Source organism: Lygodium microphyllum, chromosome 5 (genome assembly GCF_053477565.2).
Source record: "Lygodium microphyllum isolate KBCC chromosome 5, Lygodium_microphyllum_v1.1.10, whole genome shotgun sequence".
Classification (NCBI taxonomy): Eukaryota; Viridiplantae; Streptophyta; class Polypodiopsida; order Schizaeales; family Lygodiaceae; genus Lygodium; species Lygodium microphyllum.
Window position 1 is genome coordinate 66,524,523 of NC_141139.1, and position 20,401 is coordinate 66,544,923.

Below are 20,401 nucleotides of genomic sequence, written 5' to 3' on the forward strand. Positions count from 1 at the left end.
TTCAACTTTCTCAGTCACTTGGATTTTAAACACCTTTTTACATCTACATGTTTCTCATATGGTTTCACATAACAAACAGCCAGATTGGTTATTCTGACAGCCCTACTGTTACACATTCTCCCTTGACAGTGGCTAGCATGGGAGATGTTTATTCCACACGCAAATACTCTGATGGCCTTTGTATAACATATTATCCCTTTTGAGTGGCTAGCTTGGTAACTCTATTCCCTAAGCATATAACATTCATTATTTCATGGTCCTTAAACAAAAACAATTCAACTTTTTAAACAAACTAGGCTTGTATTCCTATGTGTTCAGATTATTACTTCCATATTCTAAATGTTTGTAAGTGCAAGTATGGAATCTTACAGATGGTGAGAAAGGATGCTTCAACACTTTTAAGGCATCCTGCAATGAAGCATATAAAGTCCAATTTTAGACTTGCTTCTAGTCAAGATATAGCAAATAAAGGAACAGTTCTAGCAGATTTGTAATTTGCCATCATGTGAAGACAACCATTGGCCTTAGTTGCTTTAATCAAATGTAAGATTGTACATACATTTTTGAAAAACCACATTGTCCTAATACCTTAACGATAAGCAGTATTTGTTCCTTACTAAAATAAAACGTCATTGTAGCATAATTTGTGACAAAAGGTAAATGCCATAAATTGTTCGGAAACCCCAATGCTTACTGCGAAGTGACACAGCGTGTGATGTGATTTATGAAATGTCATGCACTATTGTGCGACTTATGACTTGTAATACAATTGAGGTTTTTTATGGGGCCACGATATAGCATTTGTAATGACATATATTTTGATGTGCCATGTGTCACATAAATGGTACATTGTCAAGTTCTTTTGCAAAATAGGCAGCCCCTAATCTAGACCCCAGTGTACATAATTATGCTAGCTAGTCTATAGAACTTCTTTTCTCAAAGAAAAGAATGGTTCTACTAATGAATCCCCTTGGGATAAAGTATTCAAGGAAAAGTATAAAAATATCCATCTAACTTTCAAAACAAAATATATACAACAAAGGAGAAGTCTATTACAAGGCCTGAGTGAATAAGCAATCAAGAGGTCTATAGTGCCACACATGGGTGCCTGACAATGAAGTATCCCAAGTCTTGAGAATGCATCTCTCCTCCTCCCCATATTCTCCAAACTAGCCTATTATGAGAGTGGACAATGCAAGAAGAGCAATGAAAGAAGAGAATGGAAGAAGAAAATCTGCATTGAATGCCAAGAGATTGTTGAATACAATTGGATTGATAAGCCCCTGCATGTAGCGCAAAGCGTCAATGAGGGCACCAAGTCAGGTTGACAATGGAAGGAAACACCGGATGACAAAGGAATGCCACTGGAAGTTCAAAAGTGTTGTAATCAGCAAAACAATGAGATCAGCCACTAAAGGGGGTAGCTCGAAATGGCCAAAAAGCTGAAAAAAGTGGCCAACTGTATACTGATGGGGCCATAAATGCTGGACAACCTGATCTAAGCAATAAATTATCAGAGAAAATGCTGATCACTAGGTTAAAAACTGGTCACCCTAAATCAACAATGTGAAACCAACCTCCAGCAAAATGTGCCATGGCCACCCCAAGTGTGAGGAAACTATGGTCGAAGCTCCTATTTGTGTCAAGGGTCACCTTGTAGTTACTCAGGGCCACCACAAAGTGGTGCATGATGACAACCAGAGTAGCATACATCAAAAGGCTCTCTGTGCTGAAAATTATCTAGCAACATGCCTTCTAGATGTGCCACCCTAAGAGGCTCCTTTGAATGAAGAACAAATGGTCAACAATCTAGCTGGAGCCATCTATAGAAAAAACACCACTCGTATATACAAGCCTCACAAGGCAGTCTGGGAAGGATGGAGGATAGAAGTCGAGGATAAATATAGCACCACCGAAGTTGGCCATCCTTGAAAGGTAAAAAAAATTTCATGGCCACCCCAAGTGTGAGGAAACTATGGTCAAAGCTCCTGTCTATGTCAAGAGTCACCCTATAGCTACTCAGAGCCACCACAAAGTGAGTGCATGATGAGCAACCAAAGTAGCATACATTGAAAGGCTCTCTATGTTGAAAAGTATCTAGCAACATGCCTTCTAGATGTGCCACCCTATGAGGTTCCCTATGAGCTCCCATACCTCGGATAGCGACACCGTAGGCTTCTACCTAGCAGCTGGGCAAAGCCTGTAGGCCTACCACAACATATGAGCCAACCTTGATTATTAATATCATATCTTGCACCTTTGCCTCATACAATAAGCCAACGAAGCATCAAAAGTTTTACTCCAATGCAAGCACTTGTCAGAAATACAATTTTCCATTGCATCAAATCTTCCATTCCATTTAATGCGAAAACTTTTTTTGTTCTAGGATGCAATCAATGCATTTGCAAATGGACAAGCTGGAAGGGAAGCTTGAAAACAACCTAAAATCCAGTTCTCTACCAAAATAATCCAATTACCAAAAAAAATTGTAAAAGGGCAAGGGACAAGCAGACAATATTTTTGTCCATGATTGTTGTCCTTCCACAAACCTCTGTAACAAGGGTAATTTATGAGCCAACACATGAATACAAATGTCAATATTCAGCCCACTATGAGACTCAGGATAACAAAGCTTTTGCATGGCTAACAGTCTGAGCCCCTTATTGTGCCTCTCAGTTTTCCATTAAAAGTCCATGGACATCGACATAAAGGAGTTAATTTCAGATTTTGACCACATCACAAGGGGCAAGAAGAACTGAATATAGGCCAATATGATAGATTGCACAATTCGTGAACAAACCTGCAAAAGCCAAGTAGACAATTTCTAACTCATTCTAATAATCACATTTAACTCTTAGTTTTTAAGGCACCCATCGTGACATTTGTTTGAGGATCAAATTCTTACCAATAGGAAAGCAAAAGTCTCACCTAGCCACAACAGTAAATGCCAATTAGATGAAGCAATTTCAATTTCTTGGAATTGACCCTTAAAACAGCAGCCAAAGCAATACTAGAGAGATCCCCTTAAGTGTTTGCCAGCAAGAAGAAAGAATCATCTGCATATGCTTGAGCAACAAACTGAGACCCATCATAAAGTCTCAAACCATGAAACTAATCAGAAGCCATAATATGATCACGACAACATGAAAGTGGATGAATCACTATAGCATACAATACAAAGTGGAGAGGACATCCTTGTCTCACAGATTTTCCGAACACAATGAAGTCATCAAATCAGATCCTAGAATGCAGGAGGCATTACTGTCTTGGTAAAGCAAATAAATGATATGATGTGGTTTAGGTCCAAAGCACAATTCAGCCATGATTGTGACATCCCAAGACATAAAAGTCAAAAGCTTTATGAATATCTATTTACAGCAACAAGACACCTTGATCTATATATCCATGTCACTATCCCATTCTTATTCTGTTCAGTCCCTCAAGAAAAAGCCTCATACCAGCCAACTGGATCTTTACGCTATCGAAGCCAAGTCTGTTATTCCACACCTGTTCTCGGGATCAAGTTATTCAATCCATTTCATCCATTTTTTATGCATCAAGAACATGTAAGTTGGCTACTTTCTGTAGACCAAGATTGATTCAGCCCTTGCACCAATTGTAATGAAGCCTATATAACCTTTGCCATAATTTCTTATGACATATTGAATGCCCTCAACAACCTGTGATCTTCTACAGTACTCTTGAAATGCAAACCAGTTTCCCACTGAGGCAGAAATGTCATGATTGCTGACAAAAAGAAAAAATAAAACTTGAACAACATTCCCAATTTTTAAGCATTACACAAAGAGAAACTTGTGCAAAGCATCCTAGACATTGAAAAGAGGACCTCTAGCTGGGTAAACTTTACAATGCTGGATCTGGACATTCCACAATTTCAAGATACATAAATTCAAGATGGGTAAAAAAACACAAAACATGCATGTCAAGAGGGAACAATAATCCAGTTCCTAGACCTGAAGTTGAGAGAATTCCAGGAAAATTTTCAAATTAGCTATCACGAGTAAAGAAGAGTATAAGCAATGTCCAGTACCAATGTTTTAATTTCATTCAAGCACTGGGTCTTTCCATATGCTTCGTAATGCCGACCATAGGTTACGTGCTGGAAGGAAGCAAAATCCAATATAAATGTCTGCATGCATCTAGTGATTAAGATGTAAAGATACAAGCTAAGTGAATTACCATGTACTTATCATTGCAGCTAACATGAGTGCAAAAGTATCTTCTCATTCTTCTTCTCTTCTAAATTAGCTCATGCTATCTCAGTAGATATGGGACTTATGCAATAAAATGAAATTATCACTTTTAGCATTGCTTACAAATAATATAAACATAAGAATATTTGTTCAAAATTAATGTTAAGATCAAACATCTGTAAGTAAGCAGGAATTATTTTTGCAAGTCCATGCAAAAGGATAGCATACAATGGTGCCTTTTCTGTAGGAAGGATAAGCCTTAAAATAAATTTCCCAGATGATACATGATGTAGAAAAGATTCTTATGTTCTAGTGCCCAAGCCAAATTTACCTCATGAAATTTTGTGAATGTCCCCTTTACCTCTCTCCTCATTGTCTTCCCACCCCTATGCGGTTCTCTCCTAGCTACCCTGCCTCCAGCCATTCCTCATCCTCTCCCAAGTTACGTGCTGTTGTCTCCAAACCTTCATTGCCTTCATCTCTAGGCTCTCTCTCTTCTTTTTTGTAATGGGCAATCATATTATTAATCATGTGAGAAATACAAGAATCACAGCAATGTAGCGGAAGAGACTGCTGTATGTCAAGGGACTAAATCCTCCCTAGGGAGAAAACCAACGTGTTGAACAAGATCCAACTGCCAATGAAGAAGATCTTTCAGCCCAGCAAGATGACTTTGAACCCCCAAGACACAATCAAATATGAAAGCATTCCGTGTGATCCAATTGTGCCGATAGCCCCAAAATCTAAGAAAATGAAATAATATTTTCATATGTGGTTGTACCGGAGTAGGATATTTTGCCTTGCCAAGGACGCCATCTGATGGATGGAGGGAAGGACCCACCACAGCCCTCCAAATGTCAAACAACATGGACTAGATCATCCTGGCCAATGGACAGGAGATAAATCTATGGCAGGAAGATTACACACTGGTAGTACAAAAGAAGCAATTACCATTTGAGATGCGGCACCTAGAGAGGGCAGAGGTGAGGAGCAGGCCACCTATCAGAATTCTCCAAAGAAAGACTTTGCATTTGAACGGGGTCTTATTAAGCCCCACTTCCATAATAGTTACATTACACCATGCTTTGCTTTTGTGTAAGCCCCAAACAACATTGGCCTTGGCCACCAACCAATAATGATCTCTAATCAAGAGATATACCAATAATGATCTCTAATCAAAAGAAAGCCAATAATTCCATCCACAATGAATTAATATGCAATCTATACTCTAGTGAATGCCAACTCACCCTCTAAAGGACTGTTTTCCACGAGCATACCAAATGGGTCAATAGAATAGAAAACGAAATTGAGAGCAAGGAGTCTTTATTGAGTATGTGCCACCACGAACCCTGAATTTTAGTATTACCATGCAACTCCCTGGTTTTCCAAAAAAAAAGCAAGCAATAGAGACCCAGGGCTGATGATCTCCACAGATGGCTTGAAACAATGACCAGCAGAGAGCATAAATGTGAGTCTCAACCTCCAAGACAGCCCCTCCACCCATGCTCTTTGGAGTACAGACATGGCTCCAGGAAATCCAAGAAATACCAGCATCCACTGAATCTTTTTTCCATAGCATGAAACAAATATGCCTCATAAGGTTGTGCAGGATACTCTTGGGAAAAGAGGCAAATAATAAGCATGGGCAGCATAATATCTTGTGACACTTTAAGGGGTGACATGAAAAGGCCAGGCATAAGATTTCCAATAAAGAAACTTGGCATCCAACTTCTGAGAAATCCATTGCAGCAATTGTTTAGGCTGTACATCAACACGCAAAGGGTGGCCCCAATGCCAAGTGTACTGGATTTGAACCTGCTGCGAAGAAGAGTTTCCAACAGATTTACAGTCTGTCGTTTTTAACCACTCAGCCACTCTCCCGGGTGGCTTGGATTTAGACCAAAGTACACTTCTCTAGGCATTGCCCAGTCCAGGATTTAAAATAGATTACAAGTTTCAAATCTGTAAGGTTTCAGGTGTTTGCTAGGTTGCAAACATAGAAGGCATCTACATACAAATTGTAGATTGTGGTTATTGTTGTGCAATCAGTGAAAAAGGTTACATGTTTAGTTGTGGTGCACTTGGTATCAGCTTGTTTGCAAATTGTGCATGTCAACACCACACTTGAGCTCTTTTGTAAAACAATTTTAGTTGTATTGCACACTTGTATATAGCAGCAAGTGTTTGAGTTGTACTCACTTTATCGTATAGGAACAATCTTTATCATGTACAAGGTAGTTTAGTAGGTTACTTTTTACTTAAGTGACTTATGTTTTTTTCTAGAGAGAGTTTTGGACTTTTCTCCAAACTAGACTTTCTCTGGAGACTTCTTTGACCTTAGCAGTCCACCTGGCTCGAGAACCACCTTGTCAGAGATTTTTTCCTCCAGGATTTTGTGTGTGGAGACTTCTGAAAGCACACTAGACCTGACTGCAGGTTCCTGAACCAGAGATTTTATGGCAACAGTATGGAGAAAACCTCCTCCATCACTCCATCTCTAGATATTGATATTATATGAAGATATTTTGTCCTCCCCTCCCGTCAGCTAGAAAAAGAGAGGGGAGGCAACAAGTGTATCAAGCAATCATTTATGCTAATAGAAGTGTGCTCCTACAAATCTATGTACTTCTATCTCTCACCACTCAAGCATCACTATCTTTCTTTTCTCATTTTTTCTCCAAACTTCTCTCTCCTCTTCATACCAAACTTCACTTCTCTCTCCCCTTTACCCCAAACTTCACTTCTCTCTCTTCCTTCCCCACCTCCAGACTTCTCCGTCTCTAGAATTCTTTGCCTCCAAATTTCCTCTTCTCCAAACTTCTCTCTCTCCACCTCCAAACTTTCTCTTACCAAAACTTCTCTATCTCTGCCTCCAGATTTATCCTCTACCTCTGGACTTCTTCTCTTCCCGAAACTTCTCTGTCTCTCTCTCCAAACTTCTCGGACTTCTTCAATTTACTAGACTTCTCTATCTCTCTCCCTAAACTTCTCTATCTCCAAACTTCTCCATCTCTGCCTCTAGACTTCTCCTCTATCTCTAGACTTCTCTTCCCTAGACTTCTCGGTCTCTATCTCTAGACTTCTCTGTCTCTGCATCCAAACTTCTTCTCCTCTACCTCTAGACTTCTCCTCTTCCTCATCCTTCTCTGTCTTTGTCTCCATACTTCTCGGACTTCTCCTCCTCCCTAGACTTCTCTGTCTGTGTATCCAAACTTCTGTCTCCAGACTTCTCTATCCCAAACTTCTCTGCCTCCAGACTTCACCATTTTCTAAGACTTCTCTGTCCCAGACTTCACCCCTTCACAAACGTCTATATCTTGGGACTTCTTGCATTCAGACTTCTTTGTCTAACTTCTCTACAACATTGTTCCTCTTCCTTCAAGACTCCCCTTTCCTCCTACACTTCTATCCCCTCTTCACTAGACCTTGTTTCTTGGTCATCTTGCATAAACGAGCAACGTCTAGAAGTTCCAAGGTGAATGAATTGATTGCAGAGTGAGCATATTGCTCTAAGGAACCCCCCCGCACCTCATATGTGCACCGTCACATGACAACCACCCCTACAATTTGGCGATCATGGTAGGACACAGCTCTACAATTTGCTAACCATTGGGAGTCCAAAGTGTATGCCTACGACCCGCTCTGGCAAACCTTCGAGGTAACTTTCGTTTCCACTCTTGAAACTCCTCTTTTTTGAGTTTTTAGTAGACGCCAAGTTCTAGGAAGTTCTTCCCTACACCAAAACATAAGTCCGAAATGACTAGCACGCGTACAGGAGCTAGCAGCAGCTAAGGGGTAGGGGCTGATGCCCTTGAGCCTCTCCACAAGGCACTAGGAATAATAAATATAAAGCTGCCCACCTTCAAGGAGCTAGCCATTGAAGATCCTGAAGACCATGTCTGTTGATTCCGTAGCTTATATCAAAGTAGAGGGGTAGATAAGAAATATGTATTTCTTGTGAGAAATGTGAATCTAGAGCATGGCAGGAGCTATGGAGGATGGAAGATGAAGACAAGATTCATGTTGACATAGACAATGTAGACAACTGTTACACAAGTGAATTAGATTTCAAGATGGAAGCTTGGACTCATAAAGACAATCTTGTGGAATGGATTGACAATGACAATGACACCAACTGAAAGAGGAAAGCATCATGATATTGTATTCATTCCATATGAAAGTAATAGTCAAGTACAATGCTTTATAGTAGCTGGGTAGGTGGCATTCTATACCACTATGCTTATGGGATTCAAGACATCTCTTCCTAGAGCATACATCATTTGTCATTTCTCAATGCCCCCCTCAAATGATGAGTTCCTACACTTGCTGGCTTTTTCCCCCCCTACATGGTGACATGGCTCAGGAGACTAGCTCATAGGCAGCCTAGTCAAGTTAAAGCTTGAAACTTTACATCTTTGGCAGGGGTTTTTACAAAGCAAATCCACTAAGGGAAACATAGAGATCCACTATGGGAAAAACATATGAAAGATACAATGAAAATTCTTTAAAACAATCTGTCAAAGTTGTTGATGGTAGCGGAAGCATCTTCTTCTTCTTCTTCTCTTTCATTCATGAACTGATTCTGGTGGTTACCATTCTGTATCTATTGTGCTCTTTAAAGGTGGAAACATTCACTGGCTATATGGCCAATCTTACCACAATAATGACATTTCATCCAATCTTTGTTGTCAGTGTTGAATCCTCGATCTCTTCCTTTGGGTCCAGCAGCCCCTTTTGTGTATAAGAGATTTTCCCTAGATGATGGGACACCATCTTTTGCATTCTTATTCTTCTGTTTGTTCTCTTCATCAAGAAGAGAGTGCTCAATATCTTTAAGTGAGAGACTTGGAACATTACTTAGGGTGGACGTGGCTTCCAGAACATCTTCAGTTCCAGAGTCAGAAAAAGCTTCATGATTATGTTGGACATAATCACCAAGCAGAGTGTTAGCAAACTCCAGCAAATGCTCCCAGTCAATATCCTGAGAATCCACAAAATCAGAGGCAACCTGAGCATAAGAACGTTCCTGATGATCCGTTGTCTCTTCCGAAGTATGCTTGATACGTTTGCCTGCAAGCTGGAAGTCAGGCCCAAGAGACATCTCCTCTATGCAAGGAACCATACCCTTTGGTTCCTCTGTATCAGAATCCGGACCAAGGGCTGCCACCATTTGGTCGATAAAAGCCATATCTAGACCAGCCATGTTGTATCACCACTTGTGCAGGTCAGATGCAGAGCCAGGAGCTCACGGGCGGTAGAAACGAACACATGCCTCTCTCTCTCTCTCTCTCTCTCTCTCTCTCTCTCTCTCTCTCTCTCTCTCTCTCTCTACGGGCATGACGGACGGATGCTGACGCAACAGGCGTGATGAGCCAGATGCAGACAGACAGACGTGACACCAGCACACGTATCTGGTAGCACGTGTACTTTGACGAATATAGTTTGACGAATGCACTATGACGAACGGACTGTGGCAGTAGTGACGAATGTACTGTGGCAGCAGCGAATGAGCACTAAATGAACAGTGACAGGATGTACCTACAGTAAACAGTGGTAGGCCTTGTGAGCAGTATCTGTAGAGATACACAAGGACTAATGGGACAGTTTTGGGCCGTGATTGTGACTGTATAAGAAATCTGTAGACTCTCTCAGACTGACATGAATGCAGACCTGTGTGAATGTACTGAGATTGCAAATGTACTCAGACTGATGTGAACCTTGCATGCTGTGTAGACTGGAGACCTGCGTGATTTCAGACTGACGTACATTAACATTTCATGCTACAGTGACAATTTATGTGAGATTGACAGTTCTATGCTACATTGACAGTTCATGCTACAATCATATCTTATGATGCAGTCACATTGATAGTTTATGATATACTGACAGTTCATGCTATAGTGATAGTTTATGTTACTGGTTTACTACTCTACTCAGACTGTAAACAGTTTTATGCTATAGCACATACTATAATCATGATGGAAGAAAGTGACAATGAAGGAATCACAAAACCAACCATGGAGACAATGTTTCATACACCACCAAAGAACACGAGATACAAAACCTACGGGTGTAAAACCCGAGATTGGAATGTCTCTCCAGCGTCGAGTAGATATGGGAAGACATCCCACAAAATTAATGAAACACTATATGAGGAGATGTTGACCATACTTCATGCTGAAATACGTACCATGAGGGAGGAAATGGAAAGGGACATACAATAGCGGGTTTGAGCTGAAATGATGGAAGAACTAAAAAAGGAGATGCAACAAACATTGAATGCACACATGGCAGAGAAAGACTCAATGATCTCTAATCTACAAGAAGAACTAGAGAAATGCAAAAAGAAACTGGACGCACAAAAGGAACCACAAACCACACCGGAACTACAAAAAGAAATGGATGTTTTAAAAAAGGATATGCACACCTATGCAAGTGTGGTGGAAGGCACCCAAAAGAAAATGGAGAATATTGAGAATACCGTCAAAGAAAATGCAGAATGGATAGATGTGGCAAAAAAGAACAAAGGAATGCATGGCAACAAAGTGGAAGTTATGAATGCCACCTTGGAAGAAGAGGCAAAAAGACGGGCACGCGCACTCCACATAAGAGTAGTTGGACTAGATGAGAAAAGCTCCCCAATTGAAGATGCTACAGCTCTTGCCACCAAAATTGGGGCTACAGATGTACCCATCATTGGGGCTTGGCGAGTCGGGTTTTGTGGACTTTCACAAGGCCTTTGACACAGTGCCACGTGCTAGACTTATGAGAAGAATGCAAAACATTGATGTGCCCGTAGAGATACAGTGGAGTATCTATGCCTTGTATGAGACAGTGACGGGCAGAATACGAACACCTGAGGGCATCTCAGATACAATCAATAGCACCATTGGGGTGAAACAAGGCTGTCCACTTTCACCGACACTATTTGGGCTGTATATAGATGAAATTTCAGAATATGTGGATAGGACTGGTGGGGCCGGAGCCAGCCTAGCTGGAGTGCTGATACCATTACTGCTTTATGCCGATGATATTGTACTTATATCTGACTCACCTGAGGGACTAAATAGACACTTGGATGCATTATCAGCTTTTTGCAGAGATAGAGATCTTAAGGTGAACCTTGGGAAAACAAAAGTTATGGTATTTAACACTTCAGCTGCTTGGGTGACAAGAGCTGAGCACCAGTTTACTTTTGATGGAGAGCCAGTGGAGATGGTTAGGCAGTATGTCTATTTGGGGGTCACATTGAAGGGACCACAGTTCTCTTGGAGAGAGACATCAAAGGCTCGTTTGGCAAAAGCATATGCAGCCTTAGGGGCATTGGAGAGGCAATGTGCTCACATACAATTTCATGAGCCGCACACCAAACTGTGGCTTTTTGACACCCTAGTTACACCCACACTCCTATGTGGAGCAGCTATTTGGGGTCTGAGTCTCTTTCACACGAGGAGACAGCCTTTGGGAGACCAGGATGGACCAGAGAAGGAATACTATGACGGATGGGAGCATATGGAGAGACCACTGGTCATGATGATCTCACGTATGATACGAGCGAAGAGCTCGACCCTACATGAGATTATCAGAGCTGGGTTGGGAGCATCACCCATGGTGGCTGAGGCCTTGATCTAGGCAGTGACTTTCATACATAGACTATGGGAGCTCCCCCAAGATAGATACCCACGACTAGCCCTGGCCTCTTCTAGACAACTAGCAACAGACGTTGACAGACACTGTTGGTATGCTTAGATGAGTACATGGATGAGTCTACATGGGCTGCAGATTGACAGACTACCCCCCTTTGACTATGGCCTGGATTGCCCTACACTTGACCTAAGCCGATCAGAGCTAAACCATGTGACCAAAGCAGACATACTGAAGTTAGATACGGAGAAGACCTGGATCCGACCCCCCTCCCCCCGTGGCACGAGGATGGCACACTACCAGACCCACTTCCTTCAGGTATCTGAGGATGGTTTCATCACCCGACCCAATTACATGGGCACGCAGCTGCCTCATGGACTACACACAATTATTGGTCAGATCCGCACCTCATCCCACCAGCTGAGGATTGAGACAGGCAGATGGGAGGGTATACACACAGAAGAACGTATATGCCCACTATGTGACAAAGAGCCAGAGACAGAGGAACACTACATCTGCCGATGCACTGTATATTATGATATACGAGGTAGATACCACTGTCTGTTTCGAGAGGGTTTTGGACCCCTAAGACGGATCATGCAGTTTGAGGATCAGAGATGCTTGGGATTCTTCCTCTTGGAGCTCCAGAGGCGCAGAGCAACAATTCTACGGAGTAGGAGGCCCCCACAGCTCAGCTCACATAGACAGAGAGCAGTCACTGGCTTTTTCACGGATACACGACAGAGTATGGCAGATACCACTACTACTGCCACACAGCCTATAGGAGTACATCATCATTGGACCTCATCTTCTGTAGGTGTCCCTTTGGATAGAGCAGTGGCACTTAGCCGCGGTCTAGGCGCCCACGTCCACAAGGACGAAGGCCTAGGCATCCACACCACAGACAAATTAAAGCCATCATTGAGCGCCACAGGAGACAAATGCCGAGACGCCTCAGCCATGCAGAGATACATCTCCTTAGAGAACAGACATATCATTGATGGAGAGTTTTCCTTTCTCTACTCTCACTTTCAGATCACTGACATGTTTCCTTTTTATAGGACAATATTTCATTTTTTTCAGTCTTATAGGCATGTTTTTTCATCTCTTTCTCATTCCAGATGAGAAACACACCATCATTGTATGTATTGCTTTGGTCTCATAGGCCACATTGCCCTTTTAGAGACGTTAATATACTCTCTCTCTCTCTCTTTTTTTTCGTAAAAGGTAATTGTATTAATTACGAAAAAAGTACAAGTTTACTTGATTACAAGATACATGATGACACTAAGCCATCATGCGAAAAGGTTCCAGTACTAAGAGTTACAAAGTCATGGCAAAGACGTAGAGGAAATTGCCATATGCCAGGGACGTAAGTCCTCCCGGGAGAGTAAGTCAAAATGCTGAAGAAGATCTATCTGCCAATACAAGAGACCCTTAAGCCTAGCAATATGCCGCTAAACATTACAGGCGGAATCAAAAAGAAAAGCATTCTGAATGGTCCAGTTATGCCAACAGCCCCAATATCTAAGAAAGTGAAACACGAGCTTCATATGTGGCTGTGCCGGTGTTGGGTATTTGGGCTGCACAAAGACCCAATCAAAGGGCCTTAGCGAGAAACCAACCACCACTCGCCAAACGGCTGACAAGAACGACCAGATTTTCTTAGCAATAGGGCAAGAAATAAATCGGTGACGGGCGGATTCCACACTGGTGGTGCAAAAGAAACAGTTGCCGTTGGAGATTCGTCGCTTGGAAAGAGCCGAAGCAAGCGGAAGACCCCCAATCATCACCCTCCAAAGAAAGACCTTATATTTGAAGGGTGTCTTGTTCAACCACCCCTCCATCACAGTTGCCCTCCACCATGACCGGGATTTACGCAATCCCCATAGAGCATTAGCTTTAGTAACCAGCCATTGATGATCTTTAATAGAAGATGATAGACCTGGTTAGCGGAAGCTTTGCCTAAACTCAGCCGGCCTTCAAATTCCCAATCCTGCCAAGGACGATCTGAAGCAAGGGCAGGAAAGGGTTGTCTGCTCTGGAGCACCATCAAAAGCTGTTCCCATAAATGCCTGTATCCACGAGGGATCCTGAAAATCCTCCTGGCTGTATGAAACGATATTAACACATTGCGACTGGCAAGGATGACACATGCGACTGAAGTTAAGCCCAAACGTGCCATACGGTTGAATTGTGGTCGAAGCTCTTGTTTACCTTCCCATAAAAGTAACCGCGAGACTGCCAGCAATTCCAATTGAAAAGAATTAGCAGCTAAGCGATCCTCCGCCGGATGCCACTAAGTCTTCCGGAGGACCAATTTCCAGGAACATACCAAATGGGCAAGCAGTGATGAAGAAGAACTGGAGAACTCTCTCTCTCTCTCTCTCTCTCTCTCTCTCTCTCTCTCTCTCTCTCTCTCTCTCTCTCTCTCTTCGTAAAAGGTAATTGTATTAATTACGAAAAAAAGTACAAGATTACATGATTACATGAGTACAAGAGACACGAGGGCCCTAGGCCAACGTGTGGGAAATCCCCGGACTAGTATACTAAAAAGGTTACACCAATCATGGCAAGGACCCAGAGGCAATTGCCAAATGCCAGGAATGCAAATCCTCCCGAGGGAGCAAGTCAGAGTGCCTGATGAGATCTAGCTGCCAATGCAAGAGCCCTTTAAGCCTTGCAATATGTCGCGGTACATTAGAGGCCGAATCAAAGAGAAAAGCATTTCGGGTGGTCCAAATGTGCCAGCATCCCCAGTATCTGAAAAAGTGAAATAAGATCTTCATATGTAACGGTGGCGGTGTGGGATACTTTGGGCGCACAAACACCCAATCGAAAGGAGTCAGTGAGGACCCACCACTGCGCGCCAGATTTGCGACAAGAGTGACCAGATATTCTTGGTGAGCGGGCAAGAAAGAAAACGATGTCGGGCCGATTCCGCCGTAGTGGTGCAGAAGAAACAATTGCCATTCGAGATTCGACGCTTGGAAAGGGCCGAGGCAAGAGGAAGACCACCAATCATTACCCGCCACAGAAAGACCTTGCATTTGAAAGGTGCCTTATTCTGCCATCCCTCCATCAGCGTTGCCTGCCACCATAACAGTGATTTCCGCAGGCCCCAAACAGTATTAGCTTTCACACCCAGTCATTGGTGATCTTTAATGAGAAGATGATACACCTGATTAGTAGAGGCCTTTTCCAGACTCAACCGGCCTGCAAGGTCCCAGTCCTGCCAAGGGCGATCCATAGCCAGGGCAGGAAAGGGTTGCCTACCCTGAAGTTCCGACGAAAGCTTCCCCCATAAATCACGGTATCCGCGCGGGATCCTGAAAAGTCTCCTAGCAGTCCGAAACAATGCGAGAACATTGCGAGTAGCAAGGGTAGCATCCGCAATCGAAGTCACACCCAAACGGGCCATACGGTTAAATCTTGGTCTGAGCTGATGTTTATCTTCCCATGAAAGTAATCTGGGTACTGCCAACAATTCCAGCTGAAAAGAATTAGTCTGCAAGCGGTCCCCTACAGGATGCCAACGGGCCTTTTGGAGCACCACTTTCCAAGAGCCGACCAAATGCAGTAACAAAGAGGAAGAGGGACTGGAAAATCGAGAGTCAGCATTAAGGACATGCCACCATGAGGCCCGAAGCCGTGTGTTACCCTAGCGGAGCCCGCTGTCCTCAAGAAAGTAACGGGCTATGATGGTCCACGGGTGATGATCCACACACATGGCACGAAAAAGAGACCAACGAAGAGCCAGCATATGAGTTTCTACATCCAAAATAGCTCCACCACCCATGCGCTTAGGGGTACATGCATGTGACCATGAAATCCGGGAAATGCCTACCTGCAGTGAATCCTTCTTCCATAGCATGAAACGAATGGGATGAGTGAGAGCCTTCAAAGTAGTGGGCGTCCATGGCAGTAATGGCAGGAAATACGTCAGCATTGGTAGCATAATTGTCTGAGCCACTTTGAGGCGGACATGGAACGGCCAGGCTTGCGACTTCCAATACATAAACTTCGCGGCCAGTTTTTGTGAAATCCACTCCAACAGGTCCTTTGGCCGTACATCCACCCCCAATGGGTATCCAAGATGCCTGACAATGGAGCCACGGGAAACCACCTGGCCCTGCCAGCCTAATGACTGTAAATCAGGCTCCGTGCAACTGAGAATGGCTGACTTAAAGGCATTGATGCGAAGACCAGAGGCTTGACCAAAGAGCGTCCAAACATCTAATGCCTTGCGAATGTTATCCCTGTCCGCCTGCAAAATCATAAAGGAGTCATCAGCCAAAGATTGGCTAATGAAGTGCTGCCCCAAAGGAAGAGATAACCCTGCCAGCTGGGCAGAAGCCGCCATGGAGGATAACATTGAAAGGACCGGGTGAGTCGCCAAGGCAAAGAAGAGAGGACTCAAAGGGCAACCCTGTCGGACCGAGCGTGCAAGGACAAATGGCTCTGTAACCCCACCATTAAGCATAACTCTTGAAGAAGCCTCAGTACTAATGGTGTAGATCAATCGGGACATCCGGATACCAAAGCCCATAGCAGACATAAGATCTGCAAGGAAAGACCAGTCCACACAGTCAAACGCCTTTTCCAGGTCCAATTGAATCAAGACCACTTGCTGATTGGAGTGCCGCGCATAGTCAATAGCCATTTGCACATTTAAGATATTATGCAAAATGTTGCGGCCCTTAATGAAACCATATTGGAGAGGGTGCACAATAGCTGGAAGGTGCTTGTGAAGCCGATTTGCCAGCACTTTGGAAAAGATTTTATACATCGCGCCCATCAACGAAATTGGTCTCTAGTGTTGCAGCTTTGACGGCGAGGGGACCTTGGAAATCAGTTTGATAAGGCCTTCTTTCCATGAAGAAGGCATGACCCCTGTTTCCCAAACCTACTGAAACATGACCACCAATGGCTTTACCAACTGCGTGGCCGAGTGCTCAAAAAATTCATTAGTGAGACCATCCCAACCAGGACTTTTATCCTTAGGCAGGTGCAACAAAACATCCATAACCTCCTCTTCGCAAATATCCGCCTCCAAAGTGGCTTGCATATCAAATGGAACCTGCTGGCGAACCAGATGATAGAAGACCGAGCGGGCATGCGTAACCTAGCTAGAAGGCAAGGGAGAAGAACCAAAAAGATCCATAAAATAATTTCTGCACATATTGATAATGGTCTGCGGATCAGTGACCATGCGACCTTCCGAATCCTGGAGTCGAGTCATATTTTCGCGAGCCGGAGAAGCATGCAAGGCGCGAAAGAACTTATGAGACTGGCAGGCACTATCTTGCAATGTGTCAGTCAAGTTATGCAGCTTGGCCTGCTGATAAGATTTCAAGCTAAATACTTGAATAAGATGGGCCAAACGCCGCTCCAGTGACAGCAGAAAATCATCATCTGGGGAGTCCAGGAGCAAGGAACGGACCAAGGCCAATAAGTCCTCTGTTGCATGTCGACGTCGGCGACAAAGAGAGGCATTATGAATCCCATACTGCCGAGCAACCCGCTGCACATTAGAGAGCAGGCGTGCAAACGAAGCCAAGCCCTCAGAGGCGAAGTCCAATAAGAACCTCTCAATCAATTGCTGCATATAACCCTGAAAAATTGGATGCTTCAAATAAGAGGAGTTGAAGCGTAAAGGGAGCTTATCCAGCAACTGCATAAAAGGTGCAATAGATTGTGCCCACATCTCAAGCTGGAGGGGGAAATGATCCGACAACGCATATTGCTGCAAGACCTTCATCTCCAGCATCTCGGGAAGAAAATCATCCCCCTGCATGATATACATTCTGTCCAACCGCGACCAAGTGGTTGCATATTGTGCGGAATGAAAAGTAAAACCTGAGACAGAAGGGTGAAGCCACGAGCAAAGATCTTGCTTAAGTACGTGCAAAGCAAAGGAGTTCCACACCCGGCTTTCCGGCGTATCCATTACCGAATGCCCTGAGGTGGACTGAGAAGAGTCAAGACACATATTGAAATCTCCCATCAAAAACCCCCTGCGGCCAAGTGACATGGAGCCCTGCAAAGTCGACCATAGATCCCGTCAGGATGTGGGATCATTCGGAGCATAGAGTCCCAACAACCATAAAATTTCTCCTTCAAATAAGACTTCGATTACCAGAAAGCGACCCTACACATCATTTTTAACAAGAACAGGCTGGTATTTCTCATGGATAATCATCAGCACGCCCGAATAGTGCTTAGCATGTGTCCCTGCATAAAACAGACGGAATCCATGACAATCCACAACTTTTCCTGCCTCACCGTGACTTTTGTGCTCCACTGCACACAATACATCCCACTGGTTCTCATGCAAGACAGACCACATGGTATGTTGCTTATGGCGAGAGCAAATGCCTCGCACATTCCACATGGCAATCTTCATATATTTTCAAAAAAGGAAGTCAGGAACGAGGCGCCTGTTGCCTCGATTGCACCTTTTCCGCGAGAGCATCCAGGACACCCTCATCCAGAAAATCAGCCAATACTGCAAACGAATTCGGGCGACCTGCTTTAGAGGTAGAAGGGAAATCCACTGCCTTGGGAGTAGGGCGGGGATAACACCTATCCCAAGGTGTAATCACATTACCTTTTGCATCAAACGCCAGCTTAGCAGGTGGGCCCTTGGGGCCCTCTGAATAGACTTTCCTTGAAGACGGATTACGGGGGGCGGACGGGGCCATAGTACGCGCAGCCTGCTGTGAGGTGACCATGTCTTTCCTGCGCGTGTACGTGCGCACGGAATCCGGGGAAGCATTAGGCCCAGGATCTGCTAGGCTTGCGTCCAACTTTTTACCTTTTTTTTGTCGTGCCTCAATCCAGTCAGTGCTAGGGGAATCCAAACCCCGGACCTGTTGTTGGCCTTTATCCATGGCAGTAGGTGGCTGAAGGGTCTCCTGCATCGGGGCATCAAGCACCATGTCATCCTTGGGCTGCACAACCTGCGCCTCCTCAGAAGACGGTTGCCGTTCCGGGCATTCGGCCATAAAATGCCCTAATTTACCACATGAAAAGCAGTGTCCAACAAAATTGCCCCATTTCAGGCGAAAATGCAAAGGATGCATGCCAGAACAATTGAGGCGAAGCCACGCAGGCCTTTTCCTGGCTGTATCCCATAACATGCATAAACGGTTTCGGTTCATAGCCCTGAGGCTTAGGGGAACCAGCACTGTGCCCACAACCACCATCGCGTCCTTCAACAATGGCCAATATACCGCTGGACAATTTTCCACTTCCACCCACACCGGGCATTCTCGTTGAAGCAAACGCTGGAAGTCAGCCATAGGGCGCCATGGTACCACATGGACCAAGCGGCGATCAAAGAATAGTGGCAACCTGGACAGGAGCTCAGCTCGATGCGATTCCGATTTCAACAGCACCTCATAAAAGCCGCGAGGTCCAAGGAAGATCTCCTCAACACACTCCCCTTGCAATAAATGGTGCATCCACTGGCGAATATGTGAGAGCACTGAGATCCTGCCGGTGAAAAAAAGTATAACTGCACGGTCATAAAACACCGAGAAGGACCGCAAGACTGATTTTGGGTCCACCGTGGCTTCCAGCACATCATCCGCAACCGCAGCAGAGAAAGTTTCATTATTATGCTGGACATAATCGCCAAGCAGAGTATTGGCAAAGTCCACCAAATGTTCCCAGTCAATTTCCTGCGAATCCACAGGTTCAGAGGCAACCTGCGCATAGGAACGGTCCCGAGGACCCATTGGCTCGTCTGAAGTATGCTTGGAGCGTTTGCCTGCAGGCGGCAGTTCAGAACCCGGAGGCGGCTCCTCCGTGCATGGCACCATGTCCTCCGGCTCCTCTGTATCGGAATCAGGGCCAAGGGCTGCCACCGTCCGGTCGAGAAAATCCATATCCAGGCCAGCCATACTATTGGCTTCTCGCTTTCGCTCGCTCCCTCACTCTCTCTCTTTCTCTCTCTGTGCAAGTCCCGCAAACCTGCAAAATCAGGGAACCACCCGGCTGCAGCAACAGGACAGTGAGGCTTCAACGCGGCTGCAACAGGCTTCCACGCTGACGCAGAGCAGCCGAACACAAACGGAGGGCTCTGCACCGGGCAAACGTCGACAGGGCAGGCGAGGCATCAAAGGGTCAGGCACAGGCCAGGCGTCGAGGGGACAGCGTGGAAGGGGGCAAAGGGGCAGGCACAGGCCAGGCGTCGAGGGGGCAGCTTGGAAGGGCGCTGCTCGCTGGCGCAGCACCAGCGACCAGCGGCGGATCTGACGCAGATCAGGGCGACGGCAGGGGTCTCTGCCGTTCGAAGCAATCGGGGAGGAGCCTCGTGTCCAGCCCCTTTGCGTCGTGGCGGGATAGGCGAGCTGCGGCCTGGAACGCGACAGAAGGCTTCTTCTTGTATCGCGCGATGAGGCCTTGCTGCTCCGGCGGACGATGGCTATGGCGACGATTCCTCTCTCTCTCTCTCTCTCTCTCTCTCTCTCTCTCTCTCTCTCTCTCTCTTTTTCGTAAAAGGTAATTGTATTAATTACGAAAAAAAGCACAAGATA

The 20,401-nt window shown here is 44.7% G+C and overlaps 1 protein-coding gene across 5 annotated transcripts in view; it reads right to left on the reverse strand.

The window, feature by feature from the left end:
* The window catches only part of LOC148035922 (uncharacterized), a 352,895-nt gene that overhangs the window by 282,008 nt on the left and 50,486 nt on the right, over positions 1-20,401 (reverse strand). For 4 of the 5 annotated variants that reach the window (XM_087679036.1, XM_087679035.1, XM_087679033.1 and 1 more), the window contains exons 3-4: positions 4,052-4,120; positions 370-408 (exon numbers count right to left, since the gene is read on the reverse strand). In XM_087679036.1, the coding sequence (XP_087535162.1) occupies positions 370-408; positions 4,052-4,120 (108 nt within the window). The remainder of the gene's footprint in view (positions 1-369; positions 409-4,051; positions 4,121-20,401) is intronic. The other variant, XM_087679037.1, reaches the window with a different exon arrangement.